General features: G+C 42.2%; 2 protein-coding genes across 2 annotated transcripts in view; one reads left to right on the top strand and one right to left on the bottom strand.

Moving 5' to 3' along the window:
- gig2p (grass carp reovirus (GCRV)-induced gene 2p) overlaps positions 1-17,494 on the top strand; it is a 359,050-nt gene that overhangs the window by 316,091 nt on the left and 25,465 nt on the right. The window lies entirely within an intron of this gene.
- The window catches only part of LOC139933403 (GDNF family receptor alpha-2-like), a 41,140-nt gene continuing 30,921 nt past the window's right edge, over positions 7,276-17,494 (bottom strand). Inside the window, exons 6-9 of the mRNA XM_071927469.2 lie at positions 16,681-16,821; positions 13,269-13,438; positions 9,659-9,709; positions 7,276-8,649 (exon numbers count right to left, since the gene is read on the bottom strand). Of these exons, the coding sequence (XP_071783570.2) occupies positions 8,503-8,649; positions 9,659-9,709; positions 13,269-13,438; positions 16,681-16,821 (509 nt within the window). The 3' untranslated portion in view covers positions 7,276-8,502. The remainder of the gene's footprint in view (positions 8,650-9,658; positions 9,710-13,268; positions 13,439-16,680; positions 16,822-17,494) is intronic.

Raw genomic sequence — 17,494 nt, 5'->3', positions numbered from 1 at the left:
GAGGAAAATCATCAAAGCAAAAAGAAAGTTTCTTTGTTCATTTTTAATCAATATGCATGTGCTCTCCGTATTCACTATGTGTGCAATATACAGAGCAGTGTGTCAGGGACAATAGGGAATACAGTCCTCATTGGCTCTTTTCCAATATCTTGTTTTGCCGTTCCTCACCTATAAAACTGGTATCTCCTGTTCACATTGACCAATACACTACACACAAACCTCTGAGCCATGTTGCGGCGGTTGTTGCTGAACGCTATAGAGCTCACTAACAATACACAGTGTTCATATAACACCGGCTCGAAGGTCAGCCTGTGATACTTGAGCTCAGCTGAACTTAACGCAACACAGGGCTTGTGTAGCATAAACCAACTCCATCGAACATTGAATAGACAGGAGGGGCGACTGTGTCTAGTGGAGCTGTCATCCCCACCTAAAAGTTTCTGTTTCAGTGGATAGTTTTACTGTCATATTGTCTAAGAGTTGTTTTAGAAGCCTTTCCGCCCTCCAAAAAATGTGTGTGTGTGTGTGTGTGTGTAGTGGCTGTAAAACTGTTCTCTGTGATTGAATGCAATAATACAAAAGTTTGAAGCTCTCTTACAATTTAGTAGACCATTTTACTTTTCCAGACATATCAAACACATTTCAATTTCAGACCAATGTATTTCAAGAATTCTGACTATTCTCTCAAAGCAATCTGATGTTAAACCAGTGGAACCATATTACCTGAGGAATTCACTTGACTTGCCTCATAGACGCCCGAGTGTTTTACAAGCACTGCTCTGTTGGCTGGGCTCGGAGCTGACCCTCACAATCCAGATGCTGCTGAGTCGAGAGCTAGTTTAACACATTTCATCGTGTCTTTATATCATGGACGGCCTTTAACTAGAAACCATTCATTACACTCGGGCAAAAAATGTAGTGGCATGGTCAGCTGAAATGTAATACGAACAGCAATGTGTCCACTTAACATTTAATCATTTGAGGCTTGTTATTATATAATGTAAAAAGTAACCTAAAAAAGTCACCCCACAGATGTTATGTTATTGATTCAAAATGACCTGCTGCATGTTTTTGTGCTATATCTCCTAAATATTTGTTTTTCATCATGTAATATTCCAGGAATTTGTTAAATATGTTGTTTTTGCCAAACTATAATTGTCATTTTTATTTCTGTATTTTTGAAGCAAAAAGACTTGTTGTATCACTACCCCAAGTTTGACCCATCATATGGAAATTCATATGAAATTCTATGTATTATGGAATTCAATGCTTTGCACTAATCAAATGGGGAGTGTGGGAGGGGGTGTGGGGGAGTATGGAGGGTGTAGGGGAAAGTATGGGATGGGGTGGTGGTGAGGGGTCAACTTTACTGTCGACAACTGCTCAATTCAACACGTTTTCATCTGTGGCATGTAACATGCATGTAAAATCTAAACACTTTGATTGTAATAAATGTGCAGATTTTTGTCATGGCCATATTTTTGTTATATGTTATCAGTGAAATTCATATTAAATAACAAAAATTCTTGAAGGGTCCCAAGTGCTCAAAATAATTATTTCAGCATTATCATTTGCCTTTGTAAAACAACATACACCCATCATGTTACTGGGTCAATTTTGATTATCATGATCGCTGGACTGTTCCAGGGGGTCAGGATCACCCATGCAGTCTAGGGTTAATATTGTTCAAATTGATCTCATCACATAGGAAATCCATTGGCGAACCAAATTTATTTTCGGATGGCCACATGGGGCCTATGGGACCCACTTTGGTCAACCCTGGTTCCAGTTAATGTGAGTATGCAGAATAAATTGAAAGATAGCGCATGCTGAAATTTCTATAATTTTTAACCCTCCTCTTGGCAAGATTTTTATGTTTTAAACACACCCTTCTTGTCAGTCTGAATCACAAAGTGAGGCTGAGAAGAACGTCCCATCCCCGCTGATTAAGACCTTAGATTGAACTGAAATTCTGGTGTCAGGTATGGTCACTTCTCCACCCACATGAAGTGGCAAATCGAAACTTCAGCGCAAAATACAAACGAGGGTATCCTGGTGCTTCAAGTGGCTAAGGTCCATATCATGTCACTGTGAGGGCCTGGGACCTCTGCCACGTCATAGCCCTCTCTCTCTTCCATGGTTCCTGTCTCTCTCTACAGTGATGTATCAAATAAATGCAAAAATGCGAATTTCTTTGTCCAGAGAAAGCTTTACTCACCAACGTCAGATCGTTAGCCTCTCTTGTCCCTTTGGTATAAAGCATCACAGACCGACTGTGTTGGTAAACATCAGCGAGCAGTGTGCAGTTTACTGATGTCACGTCACAATTTCAGTGTATTGAAGTTCAAATTTTTCAAACAGTTACCTCTCGCTGCCATCTGGAGCCGCCAATGTGTTAAATTGCCTGGCGTAGCTTTAAATAAAATTATAACAAGGTCCATTAGCAACTCTAGGCTGTTTTCTATTGGGAAAAAATATGTATTTATGATTTTATGACAGTATTTATCTAATCAATCTATATATAGGATTTCTCACATGCCAGGAAAAAAATAACTCCTTTTGTGGAACAGATGAAAGCAGATGAAAGAAGGTAACTGGAGCTACTGTTTGTGACAGCAACATCTAAACTTTTTTGCTAGCATTAGAATAAAAGCCTAAAACTAATTTCACAAGAATATATTGCAGAGAAACTCCTACACACAACAATGTAAGCACTCCAGTACTTTGCCTTTATTTGTCAGTTGAGCTTTCTTTTTCCCTTTTTTCTCACGATTTGTGTTATTTCATTCAATGTGTATTACAGTGCTAAGAATGCATGCTGTGTCTGGGATTTCGCTGCCCAAGCGATGAAAGAACAAGCATTCTGAGCTCACATCGCAGCGCTTTAGAGCCATTAGTGCATGCCATACATATTTATCAAGAATCAACACATCCAGCCTGCGTATTAAACTTGATGAACAGGGGTTCATTTCACATGATGAACATCCAGTCCTGTCAACCATGAAAGTGATATATATTGTAAAGCAAATTTGTGTCTATCACCTATTATTATACTGGGGGGAATTTGTGTCTGCGTAAATGCTAATTGGGTGTGTGCAATGGTATCTTTTTCCGTCTGTCAGCGAGCAGCCTAGTTTTCTCCTGCATGATAGCGTAAGCCATATTAACAGCTCATTACAACCGTTTACATCAGTTCGTGTGGTAATCTCTAAACAAAGACGGTGATGCACACGGTGGAGTCTAAAGTAACAGATGTAGCACGTATTTCTCAGACTAACCTCGCCGGCCCTTTCGCTGACGCGGGGTGAGGGGCCAATTGCATCAACCGTAAACTGCTCTGGAAGAAGAGAAGAAGAAAACCCCACAAAAACAGGTGGGTGAGCGCAGAATGGAATGATGGGATGGCAATGGGAGCCGGCCGTGATTGGAGCATTCCTAGCCCCAGTAAACCTTTCTTCTCTCTCCGCCATGTGCAGAGTGTTGATAAGAGACATCATCCCACTGACTCATTAATCAAGTGTGAAATGTACAGCTACCTGCCGCTTTCTTATTCCCGTGCCCCCAAAACCCCTCCACTACCCGCCTCCTCCGCTCTCCCCTCTTCTACTCCTCTATAAAGAGAAGAAACAAACTGGACTCCACAAGGATTCCTTTTGAAAAAAAGAAATGCTCTCCCAGCAAATTTCCTGTTTCAAGATTTCTCACTCCTTTACGACCGTATCCGCATGCACAGTGTTGTGCACACATGCATTCACGCACACACAGAGGCGGGCGTGAACACACACATGCTATTAAACACAGACGTGCAAGGACACCGGGACAAAAGCACTGTCCGCAAGCCTGCAACTGGTCCATGGTTGGAAGTTGTGGAGCTGAGTACTTTGTTCCATCCAGACACACATGTACACACACACACACACACACACACACGACACAATTTCCTACCCATCTCCATCTCAATGGCTTAAATTATGCTCATGCAGACAGATAACCATATCATCTTGGCTTTGACTGCTCTCTGCATCTAACATCTAAACCCAGCTGCCACAGTTCACTTTTTTCCCTGTAGAACCACTTATTCTGCCTCTTTTCAAAGCCGTCCCGCCGCAGCACTCCTACACTGGTCATATCTGCCATAATATCCTTGGTACATTCCTAAGCTGTGCTCTCTGTTGTGTGGATCCCCCTGCATACATTCTCTTAAACCATATAAGAACTGCTGATCCGCCTCCTTTTTCACCCCAAACTCAGACCCACTCCGGCAGGACGAAGACGAGGAAGGGGAGTTTTGAATTTTGAGCAGTTTATTTGCATTTTCTACATGTCAAAACTCTTAATTTATCTGCCAGTTTTGATCGCCTTTATAGGAGGCCCGCGGCTGGCTATGTAATCATTCACAGTGCGTCATGATGTTTTCTGAAAAGTCAGCAACAAACTGACCAAATCAAAGTTTGATTAATTGTGGGGAAAGTAGACAACATTGTTCTGGTGACAGCTGGGTAAACAGGAGCTGTAAGCCCAGAGTGCTTTCAGCTGTAAATGCTCTGATTGAGCAGACTGTAAAATATAAACAGCAGGGCAGAGGTTCATTCTCATGTTGTGTTGATGTAGCAGAACACACTAGTAGCAGACAAATGAATGGTTGGTGTCATTTACATTTATGACACTTGGCGGAGGGATGGGGACTGTAGGAGTGCTCCGTTTTGGTTCAGCACACAAGTCTTAATAGAGTGAATGCCAAAAATATTGTAGACTGTCAAAAGTGTTGAACAGGAAATGCCAGTCAGTGACTTCTCAAAGTACACAACCCAGAAACATCACCAGATTCTTGTCTCATATCCAGCTACCAATGCTGCAGTCTCTTTGCATTTCAACTTCTCCCTATAATAATGCTCTAGACTCTACTGAGCTCTAAATTATTCAGGTACAGTGTAGAATACATGGTGGTCTAAGTGACTGCAAGTAAACAAGGACCCAAGGTGTCAAACTGGCCAAAAACATCTTGCTACTGGTACTGATCTCCAATATATGCATGAATATGATTCAATATGAAAAATTGTGCAGAGGAACAACGAATAAGGTATTCATGCTATCTATTCATGCCATATCAATCTTAAAGGAAAAATCCACCCTCAGATCACATATACAGTGTTAGGTATCATCAATTTGTGATGCTCAGTGTATTTCAGGAGTTATTGTTGTAATTGGTGTCGACAACCCCAGAGAAGGGCGTAAACTTGTTGCTTTCCCTCACAGGTGGGCGTGTGGGCATATCAATATTGCTAGCAAGCCAACTGCTTCATGACAATTGGTGTGTGTCTCTATGATTGCGGCCACGCAGCGATCCGTCTTGAGGCTATTGCTGATGGAGAAATTTGCATCTCTGGCTTTTCTACGACGGATTTCTATCTGTATAATTGTTACCCATTGGTGCAAACTGGTGAGTCTACAAAGAAGCCTTCGCCCTTTGATTCTGTGGGACTGACAGCAAAACCTGATGTTTACCATTGATGTTTTAGATAGCTGAAACATTTTCTGCTATCAAACTCCATTGTAGCTGCGCTGGAAATATCTCAACATGACATCATATAGTCTTCGTTTGGCCAGCCTGCAGGAATAAGAAAAATACACCACCACAACAAAATGCAAGGTACATTGCCAATAGCTGTTTATAGAGTGGATCTTCCCTTTAACACTCCTTGGTTTGCTCAGTTTGCCACCTCAGACAGCCTTTTTACCCGGACTGATTTAGGCAACCATATCTTTCAATCATGAACACATCAGAACTTTTACAGTGGTACATTATAATGCAAAGAAACTGTAGCATTGCCAGAAAACTAGAGAGAGATACATGGGATGTGTCTGGGTTGTGGAGTTATTTCTGACAACATGCACAAATTACTAATGCATTCAATATACCTTAATCTTTCCAAATACTTTGGACACTCTGAAATGGTGGATGATGTACCAAATGTGTGATCATTTTTTATGATACTGGTGGAAATGCCCCCAAATTGAAACTGTCTGTACTTTTTTACCTTATAGTCACTGTATCATTTGACATCCAAAACGATAAGAGCACAGAGCCAAAACATCAAAAACTGTGTCACTGTTCAAATGTGTTTGGAGCTCCCTGTGTAACTGTGAAAAATGATAGATTTGAGTGGGTTGTTTCACATTTTATAATCTCAGAACCCCAGAACAGTAGACTTGGCCATTTTGGAAAATGACCGTTTCATTACACACTCTTCCAAATGAGAGACTTTGCCACACTGTGCGTACAGCGCAATCATAGTCACTATAACAATAACACGTAGGGCAGAGTTTAGATTTTACATCTGTTGAAGCGACAGACAGTAAACCTTCTCCCAAATCTGCCAGTAACATAAAGCCAGTTGCTTCAGTAGCATGCATTTATATGGCACGGCACCACACTTGATGTGCCGCCTGAAGACATAAACACTTTGGTGGAAATACTGATTGTGCGGTAACAGTCGACATTCATCCATCTCAAGGAAAAAACGTAGTATGCACAAACGTACTTTCCAAGGAACAGTAAATCCTTCATTGGCAGGTTTGCAAATGAAAGATTTAGACAGTCAGGACATTTTCTCAGCATATGAGAATGTGTGTTTAGCTTTTGAAGAGAAAGACGATAAATATTTGGACACTGTATAATTACAGTAACATGCTGTCAGAGTTAAAGGTCCCATATTATTCAATTTTCAAGATTTTGTTTTCAAATATTGAATTGGTTGAAGACCAGTGAAGAACAGCCACAATACTGGATCCTGATTGGCCGACAACAGCTGCTCCTCTAATTTAAATGAGGTAAACCTGAGTGGAGGCTTTCCAATTCAACTGCTGCAAACTGGCCTGATTGGAAGGATTTTATTAATTGATTAATGAAGTTAGTCAGTGAAAACCAAATCCAATTGTGATGCGTTTACTGGAGTTCGTCTGAAACTGCCTGTAAAAAAAGGATGCATTTTTGAAAATACAATAACTTTAAATTTAACCACTCAAACAAAATACAATTTTAACAGTGTCTTCATTTAACATCTTTGATCATGTATGTACATAAAAAGAGGAAAATTTGAAATCCTATAATATGGGACCTTTAGAATATTCTATAACAGCAGGGCTGGAAATGCTGGAGGTCGGGTCGGGAGTATAGGCGCTCCAGAAAAGCCTCCAGTTAATTACACTATGCATCATAACCTCAGCTCTCTGAGGGGGCAGAATGAAACCCACACTGCTAATATAAACTGATCCCTGTAAGCTGCTTCTCTACAGTACGTAAACATACATGCGCACGTAGTGATAATTGTCTACATACACTCAGTGAACACACAGTATGATACTCACACACAGGTTATGGCTTTCCAAGCAATTAGAGCTCGTTTAATTTCATCCCTGTATACATTCTTTGTGATCAAACCTTTATAGACAAATATAAACGCAGATAATGAAGGCTTTCCATTAGTACCAAATCTTTTTTTTTCCCCCCATACTCAATACAGAGCCATCGTAATGCACAGTAATGTCCATTCAAGGTACTGTAGATAACATTAGGTTGAATGAAAGAAAACAGTTTTGTTTATATACATAGAGACAGAAATATACACATGTGCAGGTGGACGTACGGCTCGCACCCACGATCATCAACAACAACATCTCAAATGACCAAAGAACCAGGTTAAGTGTTAACATCGCCATCTTTAGTTCTTTTTGTCTTCTGCTGAAAAAATATACTGTAGCACCCAAATGAAAGAGCTGTACGGTAGATTGATTATGGTCACGGATACTATACCAACACTTAGAACACTGAGTAGGCTTTACATTTTTAGAGTTTACACTAGTGTTGAAGAGACAGAATGTAATCATCCCCCCGTCCCCGCCCCCAAATTTGTGGTCTGTTCATCCAAGAGAAGATTAAGTCGAGAACCAATTCAAGACGAAAAACTGTGACTGATAGCAGATATATGTCTTTATCTCTCTCTCTCTCTCTCACCCCCCCATTCCCCTAGCTCATTCTTTTTCTCTACAACAATTTATTTTCTGTCAATCCTGCCTTCTATTAATTACGTTATCCCCCCCCCCCCCCCTCCCCTTTCGTGGGAAAAGTGCAGAAGTCTTTGACATGATCATCTTGAGTCCTCCAGGTTTGTGTCTCAGTCAGAGGGAGAATCAGTCCCACAATATTGGCCTTCTCGGCTTCTCGGGTCCTTTATAAAGCCATTCGCTCCATCGCCACCGCACACGGTCCTCAAAACGCCCTAACAACACATCAAAATAAACGACAAATTCACAGTTTTAAAATTTTCCGATGGTATTTTTCCCTCCTCCTTCCTCCTTTTGTGTTTTTCCTCGTTCGTAAAATGCCATTTATGACAATCGCCCAGAGATTCAGCCTTCTTAATATCAGCCCCAGAAATAACACCTTCTGCTTTTGGGATCAGCTTGTGGGTGGATGACCTCTTTTTTCTCCTCCTGGCGCTTCTATAAGGCATGCTGGGCCAGGACCAGGGCCAGAGCCAGGCCGGGAAGCAGAGCCCAGACGCTGGCACACAGACAGGCGGAGTGATCCTCCGGCTGGCCCTGGGGTCTGCTCAGGCCGTCGTAACCACCGCTGGGCTCCACGACAGGCTGGGCAAATAGAGGGACAACACAGGGGGGGAGACAGAGACGTGTAAAGGTTAGACATGACTCAGACGCGCGCGCCGCTTTCCTGTTCTGGCATTTGACGAGGGAGGAAGAGAGGGAGGGAGGAGAGACAGCGCAGGGTTAGAGCGAAAGAGAAAAAGAGAAAGCATGAGTCAGAGGAAGTCAGAGAGAGAGAGAGATTACATGTATCTATGGCAGACCCACTTTGGCAAGAACATAAACTGTTTGATCCACCCAAATGTTTTGATATGTGAAGTATATTTCAAGTCCCTGCTGCTTAGTATGCTCTTTGCTTCTTAAACAAGTTGGCAACAAAGAAAAGCTTCTTGTGAGGAGTTTTTTTTTCTTTCTTTTTACTCAAACTCTTTTAGGCTGTGCCAGCAAGTCTCTAAACAGTTTTTAAAGCTATCATTACTGACTTTATTTACAAGAAAAACATACTATGAAGCCAGATACACACTATTGAAGCCAGCCGTGACTGTGGTTTTCTTTCAATATTTCATAAGGGGCATAAATACAGCAAATAGAGGCCACACAACGCAGTTGCAACACCACTTGTGTGTGGTTTGACTTTGTACAATAATCATTAAAACATTACAATATTTCTATGTACAAAAGAAAACAAACATTTTTTGTACAGTGTGCAAACTGTGAGAGGGAACCATGTAGTTTACTGTGCTGTTCACATTAAGGCAGAGAGCAGTGGGAACACATCATTCTAGATATTAAAGTCCATGGCCTAGAGAGTTGCACTGTTATATCCACACTACAATAGCCGTATTATGTGCTTTTCCATAAAATTGTTAGCATTTTGAATACTTTTTCAATTTTCTCTGATTCTTGTAACACAAAGCATAACCATTTGCCTCCAAGTAAAAGTAGTCTCACTCAATTTGCGAAGGCACCATTTTCAGTCCAGCACAGCAATACAGAGGCACATCATAAGGAACATGAAACATTCCCCCCCCCCCCCCCTCCACCAGCCCCTTACCTCATCTCCACAAATGTAACCTTTGGAGAGATTGCACTTTGGTCCATTTCCCTGTACACAGAAGAAACATCTAGTCAGATGTTATCTACCAGCACCTCATCTTCCAACTGAACAAGGCAATACACCTAAACTAGAATATAAATAATGAAATGAGAAAATGGTGTTGAATTATATTAACAGGACAGGTATTTTTTTTTTTCCAGAGAGAGAGAGAGAGAGAGAGAGAGAGAGAGAGGGGGGGGGGGGGGGGGGGGAGGGAAAAAGGAGGGGTGGCTGAGTGAGAAGGAGGGCAAGATGGAGTCAGAGGAGGGAGGGGGGATCCAAAATGACTGCAGTTATCATAGTACCTGGGCTTGTACTTTCACAGCGTCATTCTACAGAGAAATGGTTAAATGACAGTTGCCAAAAAAGCTATGGGTAGCTTGACAATGCACCAAACACATCCGCGACTAAAAGCCAATTAATTAGCAAGGGCAGTGATGTGTGGCAGCAGCCTGTTGACATGAGTCCAGATCTCTAGCTGCAGCCAATATCCACACATACACTCAGGCTTGTGTGAAGATACACATGCACGCACACACACACACACACACACACACACACACACACACACACACGGCTACAAGCACAAACACATGCATACATATGCATACACCGTGACCGAATACAGACAATGTCAAACGCGCACTCACTCACGCACGCGCTCACGCAAACACATGCAGAGAGAGAGAGAGAGAGGGAGAGATAGGATGGAAAACACACACACACACACAGGTATTTATTTGAGCTCTTGATGATAAGAAAATTTCCCACTTAGCATTGAGCAGGTAACTGGACAAGTAGACAAGTACTTTCAGTATCGATCAGTGTATTGTCAAACCTGCAGTGCAGTAGAGCTGCATTTCCCAAGGCTAGTTAGTGAGTAACCTTGGGTTATGCAATTTTTGTCCACAATCAATTACATTCAATTGAGCTGAAAATCAACACATGGCAGTGTTACATGGGAACACAGGCAACATTAGCTTCTCAATGGGGGAGGGGGGGGGGCTGGTTTTCTCTTGCAATGGTGGGTTTTGGATTATATTATGCATGAAACTCCAAACCCCATGAAAATGAAGAAGGTTATTTAACTTTGTTTTGTTTAAGAATCAGTTAAGAAAGGGCATTAAAATTCAAATCAGGATCGCAAGAAGTATAAGATACACAAACCCATTTTATCAGTAAGACCCACACCGACCCTGGGAATATTGCAAACACATCATTGAGAGTTTGTAATTTCCTTAGTCAAACTCTGCAGAAACACAATGGCATGTGGGGAAAACAATTCTTGATCTCCATATATAAACAAAGCGGGACTTATAATGGCTCCCCCTCTGACTTACAATACTCAAAGGACACAACTTTAGCCCACATGTTTACTGACTGAGCAGGGGATAAAACCCACAACCACTGGCAGTGACATTTTGAATAATTATGCATGTAAATTAACTGAAACTACTCCGTTCCCTATTGGAGTGCAGTGCGATAAGCATGAATAGGCTTAACAGACAGCACATTCCCCTTTAGTCACTCTTCTTAGCCCAACCACGCTTCAGATTACGGGTTATCCTCCGGTGTCAGGGGAACTCTCGTCCAACCAACTATCCCTCCATCCATCCATCCATCCCTCCATCCATCCATCCATCCATCCATCCATCACTCCATCCATCCATCCATCCATCCATCCATCCATCCATCACTCCATCCATCCATCCATCACTCCATCACTCCAAACCTTCTTCCATCTGTCTATCCATAAACCACAACCGAAGTATGTCCACAAACCTAATACATCAACTATCTGTTCCCCAGATTGTGTGTGTCCACGTGTGTGTTTGTGTGTGTGTGTGTGTTTGTATGGGGTCCTCACTGGCCATCGTGAGATTTACAGCCTTGGACAGTCAGTCTTCTGCCAAGAGGACTCATACCATAACAACACTCCCCCAATTTATCTGCCATGGAAGTTTGACAAGTTTTAATTGCCAGGCATAGTTGCCTGAGAACGTAGGGCCGCCCAAAATGTCCCCACCAGCTCCCTCTCTAATTATAAACTTCCTGCTTGAGTAATCACACGTCTTATTGTTTCCTAATTACCATTTTTACAATAAATTAAACACCACGCTGCAGTGAGACAGGCACAGAGCGGTGCATCAATACTGACATACACACAGAACCTTTGGAGAAAGCAATTCCACCATCCATTCCCTCCCCACCGTTCCCTCTTTCCCTCCAACACCTCACCCACCCAAACATACACACTGTTATTGTTATCAGTGCTGCTTGTTCATTAATTCTCCCCTTCGCAACATTTTTAAGGTTTTAATTTGCTGTCTTCTCCACAATGAGGGTCTCTGTGTAAAGGACAATACTGCATGACTGGGGTGCAGGGTGACCATTTAATGGCTGTGAAAGCCCCTGGAATTACTCAGAATAGATGTCTTAATGGAAGTCATTCATTCTGCATGGAAATGTGCATTCATAAACATTGCACGCTGTTGGATTTCTCATATGTCTGTAGCAGTCACTAAAAAAATGACATTAACAATAACATCAACAGCCGCAGCAGCAGCAGCAAAAGGTTCTCTAAAGTACACTTTTATACTACAACGTTTAATTCAGCCAAGCTTGGTAACTGGGTCTCCTGCAAAGGTGAAAAACATCATTAGTCTCATACCAGAAGGCTGCACGGCACATTTACAATATAACTGTGAAACAGAACAATATTTCATAGTGAAAACTAATCAAACTCAATGGCCAGTAGATAAAAAAAACCTTTCTTTGGAGTGATATATTTCTGACCTGTTGAGGAGTGACATGGAGAGAGAGAGTGAGAGAGAGACAGTCTTCGGTAGGTAATATGGTTCTGTCATTTTCACATTTTATTTGAACAGAAAATGAAGTACAATTCTATTAAAAGACAAACACACGTGCAATCTCGCTGCACAGGAAGACTGATGGTTTTCTGCTCCAGACAGTGAACCCAGTTATAGCAGAGTTGACTGCAGCCTTCAGAGTAGACGGCATTCTGCAGAAAACAGGCCCTGGGCCAGTATTTTAGAACCTCTAATCCAGATTAACCCCCCTCCCACCCCCCCAATTTCTTTCACTATTTCATTGTGAGAGAGAGCAATATAATATTTCAACCAAATGTCATCATCTTGGGTGTAGCATAAACTGCCTTATCATAAAAAGTCTGTTCCGATGTGCCAATTGCCTTAACAAGCATAGAGATTGAATGCGATGTGAATGTGAATGGGGTAGCGTTTTGAGCCTTGTGATTTTGCCACTGTACAAAATCTGCCTTTCATGAAGGCTGAGTGGAGGAGTGTTGTGGTTCTTCCTATAATAGGTACATTTTAACTAATTTATGCAAAGAAGTTGCTGGAAATTGTATTGGAACTGTATGGATATATTTGGGCTGCAGCAAATAATTCATTTCTTCAGTGACCTACATGTGATATAATAAACACCTTCAACTCAACAGTAAACAAGTAAATATAACTTTATGGAAATTTACCATTTGCAGTGGTCAGTACTTCTTACAGTGAAACGACTGAAACAAATCCAGTACCTTGCCTTGTGCCTCGTCCCCTGGCTGGATGTCATTGGGGATATAGGGAGGTTCTGAGGTGCTTGTCGACCCATCCAGCCCCGCCTTTGCTGTCACCGAGGGGCCTGGGACAGACTCATCTTTGTTCTGCATGTTGTCTGCCCCATAACCAAAGGCCTGAATGGCATTTCCTGCAGGGACAGAGATATAAAGTCATTTGTTTTTGACTGCCGTCGTAGCAAGAAGCCAGCTAGCAGACAGACAGCTCTAAGTCAACTTCTTGGTCCCCTGCCCAATCTTTGGCAACAGAGGGAACGAGGGAGGGTGGAGCGGGGTGGAGGAGAGGAAGGAGTAAAAAGAGCATGGAGAGCCAGTCTTTTTGCTTCGTCAGTAAGCTTGAGAGGTGAACACCGAGCTAATCAAAAACAACAGGCCGAGATTTGTTTGTGGAATCAGTCACCTGGGAGGTCGCTAAAGTTCAAACTGTTATAAATGCCAATAAAGCCTTTTTTTAATTTTTTATATTTTTAGGCGTACCTTGCTTTTAGAATTGCTAACATGTTTCGCTATTAATTTAGATGCTAGTAATTATCCCTCTATCACAGAGTCCTGTGGAGACACGATGGACACATTTGTCAAACTCAAACATTCATGTCCTTGACTCGCTACAAAAACCTTTTACGTTGCAACAACCGTTTTCGGTCGATTTGCAACAAGCTGACCAAATAGTGGCGTAATGTCTGCACTCGAGTTGATGAGCCCCAATTTGTTTGCCAGTAAGTATCCAGCAGTTGCACACTTGGAAATGGAATCTTTTAAAAGCAGCAAATAAATCAGCTCAAACAGAGGACAGCAGTCTGTGCATGTGCTCGTGTATCTGCCTGCAGATGTATGTATGTGTGTAATTTTGTGTCTAAGTGCATGTGTGAGTCTCTGCAAAAATGTGATAAATCCCTGTTCAGTCAGCTTTTCTGCTAGATATGGTAAAATAGGGGCTGAGTACCTTTTCACTGCTCATCCGTTTAAAACACGAGGCTTGTTTCTCTTTGTTCAGCCAGAGAGAAGGCAAGGCATGTAATTGCTTGGCAACCACCTCCATTATAAGGTCAGCGTACAGAGATGACTTTGAATAGATTTATGTGACTGATCAAATTCAAAACGTTCCCAAACAAAGGAGGAATGGCATTTTCCCCCTCCACACAAAGGACAAATGGGATAGTTGTGGAACACACATGCATAATTGGATGGACACACACAGTCTTTAGTACTCCCCAAGCACGCCCACATAGATCTGCCTGTCACACCCTATGTCCACCTACACAGATTCACACACAAACACACACACACACACACACACCTGCACACACAACACATACAAAAGCGCCCCTCATGTTTCTCATTCTGTTACACGCTCATGGTTTGAGTTAGTGCTGAAAAATAAAAGAACAAAGCTCAGCACTGAAGCCGAACAACTGTTAATGTTAGCAGTGAAGAGTTAGTGAAGTACTGCTGAGACATGTGATGTTATGCATCTGTTTGTCAGGGTCGGCTATAGCTAGCTATCCCCCTACAGACACTGTAAGACGGGGGAATAAAGTCATAAATCAAACTAGTCGGCTGGAGGGCCTCCACAGAGGATGTTTTACTGCACCCAAATGTTCCACTGAGTGATTAAGCTCATTGCCAACAGCAATTCCATTTTTTAATGACTCTGGATAAGTTTTCCTTTAACCCCTGGGCATAGCCTGCGTTGCCCTACCTGCAGGGACAGATGGAGCAAGAGACAGGGGGAGAGAGAGGGGGAGAGAACGAGAGAAAGGGAGAAAGAGAGAGGGGAGGAATCTGGGTCCAGACTATGTTTGGGCTATCCTTCTAATAGGGGGGGGGGGGGGGCGGCTTATCCTCCCTGCACATCTGACTAAGAGTTTAAACTTTCCATCTGTTTGAGTATCCCTTTGCTGTTACTTGTAAGGAGAAAGTAAGAAAAAGAATGTGGGTAATAAATTATTTGCCTAATAAATTGTTTTTATTCCCAGTGTGTTTTGGTTTGTCGTTCAGTGTAAAATATGAATATGTGTCAAGAGTATCCTATCAGTCTCTCCTGCAGGAGCACAGAGTGGAAAGAGAGTGGTGGAATCATGGTGGTGGTGATGGCGGTCATGGGGGGGTTGCAATATAATTTGCCTGTAGTTTAGTCTAGCATGCTATATATACATATACTTTGTATAGAGAGTGTTTTTTGTGTGTATTCTCCTCCCCGGTGTGTTGAAGAGTAAGAACGCTCCATCTATGGTAGTTTATCTCCTGTTCCCCTTGACTGCAGAGAGGAGATGCTGCATTTTGTGTTATTTTTCAAGACGCCTCCTCAGCTCCCGGCCTCATCCCTCATCCTGCACACTCAGCTAAAACGGTACCCCAGCAATCTATTGAAATGGTCTGAAAGCATTATCCACACAATGGAACATGTTAAAGGCAATGGTGTCTTGTAGCACTGATGACACTGCACGCTCCGCCGTAGCAAGCAAGGAGCTCCCTATATTTTACTTCTAAGTGAAAAAGCGCAAGGATGTTTGGGGTAACTATTCTGTCATGTTGCACCCAGCGTGTTATGCATTAGATGTATAGATGATATGTATTGTAGGTTCCTGTATTATTTCAGTTGTACTAGATCTGTTCCTTTCCATGACAGTTTCCTCCCGTAAGGGATAAGCCCTTTAACTCTCTAAGATTGAATGCGAAAATGACATGCAAATGGTTTCTTTTGTATTAAAGTCTGGGCAGATCTTGCCCAAAGGAAGGATGAGAAGCGATAAGAAATTACTCTTTTCTGAGAAACTAAGAACATTTAATTCCAACTTAATCAGTGGGCAAAGTGGGTTTCTGGGGATAAGTTGTATCAAACTGTGTAGCAGACAAATTTTCATTAGGGCTTCAAGAAGTCCTATCCATCCAACCAGCCATCCGTCCATCCATGAATGTCTTCATTTATTCCTTCCCTCCTTTCTCCCTTGATTTTCTTGCACATTCATTCATTCTATGCACATTCACACAATATGAAACGTTAAAGCAAGTACCTCATATGATTTCCACAGATAATTACAATTACAACCTCCATTCAGTCCTACAGTACCACCACCAACGCACCATCCACTCATCAATAACACCACCTCCACACTTATCTCATTGGAGAGCTCTAAGACATTGAAAAACAGAATCTGACATAAAACCATTAAAGTTGCATTAGATCGAAGTTCACGGCTCATTCTAACTCTCCTCATTTCCCAGGGACGGGCTGCAGTGTAGCATGGCAGAAAGAGTAACCACAGCATCACACGCTTGTGCTCTTATCAATATTACATGACTGTTGGACCCCTATCAGTTACAAAACACATTTCAGATGCATGTAGAGTATCCGTGTGTCAGGATGGCTCACTCAGGCATGTGTTGTCGGTGAAATCCCGCAGGAAGTTCATACACTCCTCCTCCTGGTTTCCACTTCCCTTACAGGTGCACCATGGGGAGACGGTCCAGTTGGAGTAGCTGCTGTCCACGTAGTTGGGGGTCATGTCAGTTCCTGCAAGGGCATTCATACACAAACACAGACATACACACACACACACACATTAGGACAGCAGTTACAGGTCACTAATGGACAATAATGGACTACATTTATTGCAAATAGTATATAAAATGGACAACAGGATATTAGTCATAGGAATGGGGTTGCACCATTTGAGGTTTATGGGAAGGTGAAGCATTCTGTAATGCTTATTTTGGATGTAAAGAGGCCATTATGTTATGAATAGTTTGCAAAGTAGGCGCGCTGGGAGCTGTGTATACTGTTTGGATATCGCACTACTGTACCAAAACATTTTACTTTTCAAATGGCTCTCAATGGCAATGCTTTCAGCGGGAGTCAGGGGTGTTAGGAGCACATGCTGCAGCATATCCACGGAATTCCAGGAGGCATCACAGCATATTATCACTTCATACCCCAGGATTTTTGAAACATGATGGGGAAAGAATGACATGTTATACCGAGATTCGAGAAATACTGAGACTACTTTTTAGTGATCGCTATGCAGAGAACGCACAGTAATTTCACGTATATTAGCTTTTGGGGCTCCTTTTGTGTGCTCTCTGATTCCGGTAACCGTGCCGACGCATCACCAAGTTAAGGTGCTGCTATCAAACGTCCGCTAGCGAGGAAGAATATGCTTGCAATACTCTCTGCACACTGTTCGAAG

This window comes from Centroberyx gerrardi, chromosome 8 (assembly GCF_048128805.1).
Source record: "Centroberyx gerrardi isolate f3 chromosome 8, fCenGer3.hap1.cur.20231027, whole genome shotgun sequence".
Taxonomy (NCBI): Eukaryota; Metazoa; Chordata; class Actinopteri; order Beryciformes; family Berycidae; genus Centroberyx; species Centroberyx gerrardi.
The sequence above is the reverse complement of the archived record's forward strand: the minus strand, read 5'-3'. Positions and strand labels throughout refer to the sequence as shown.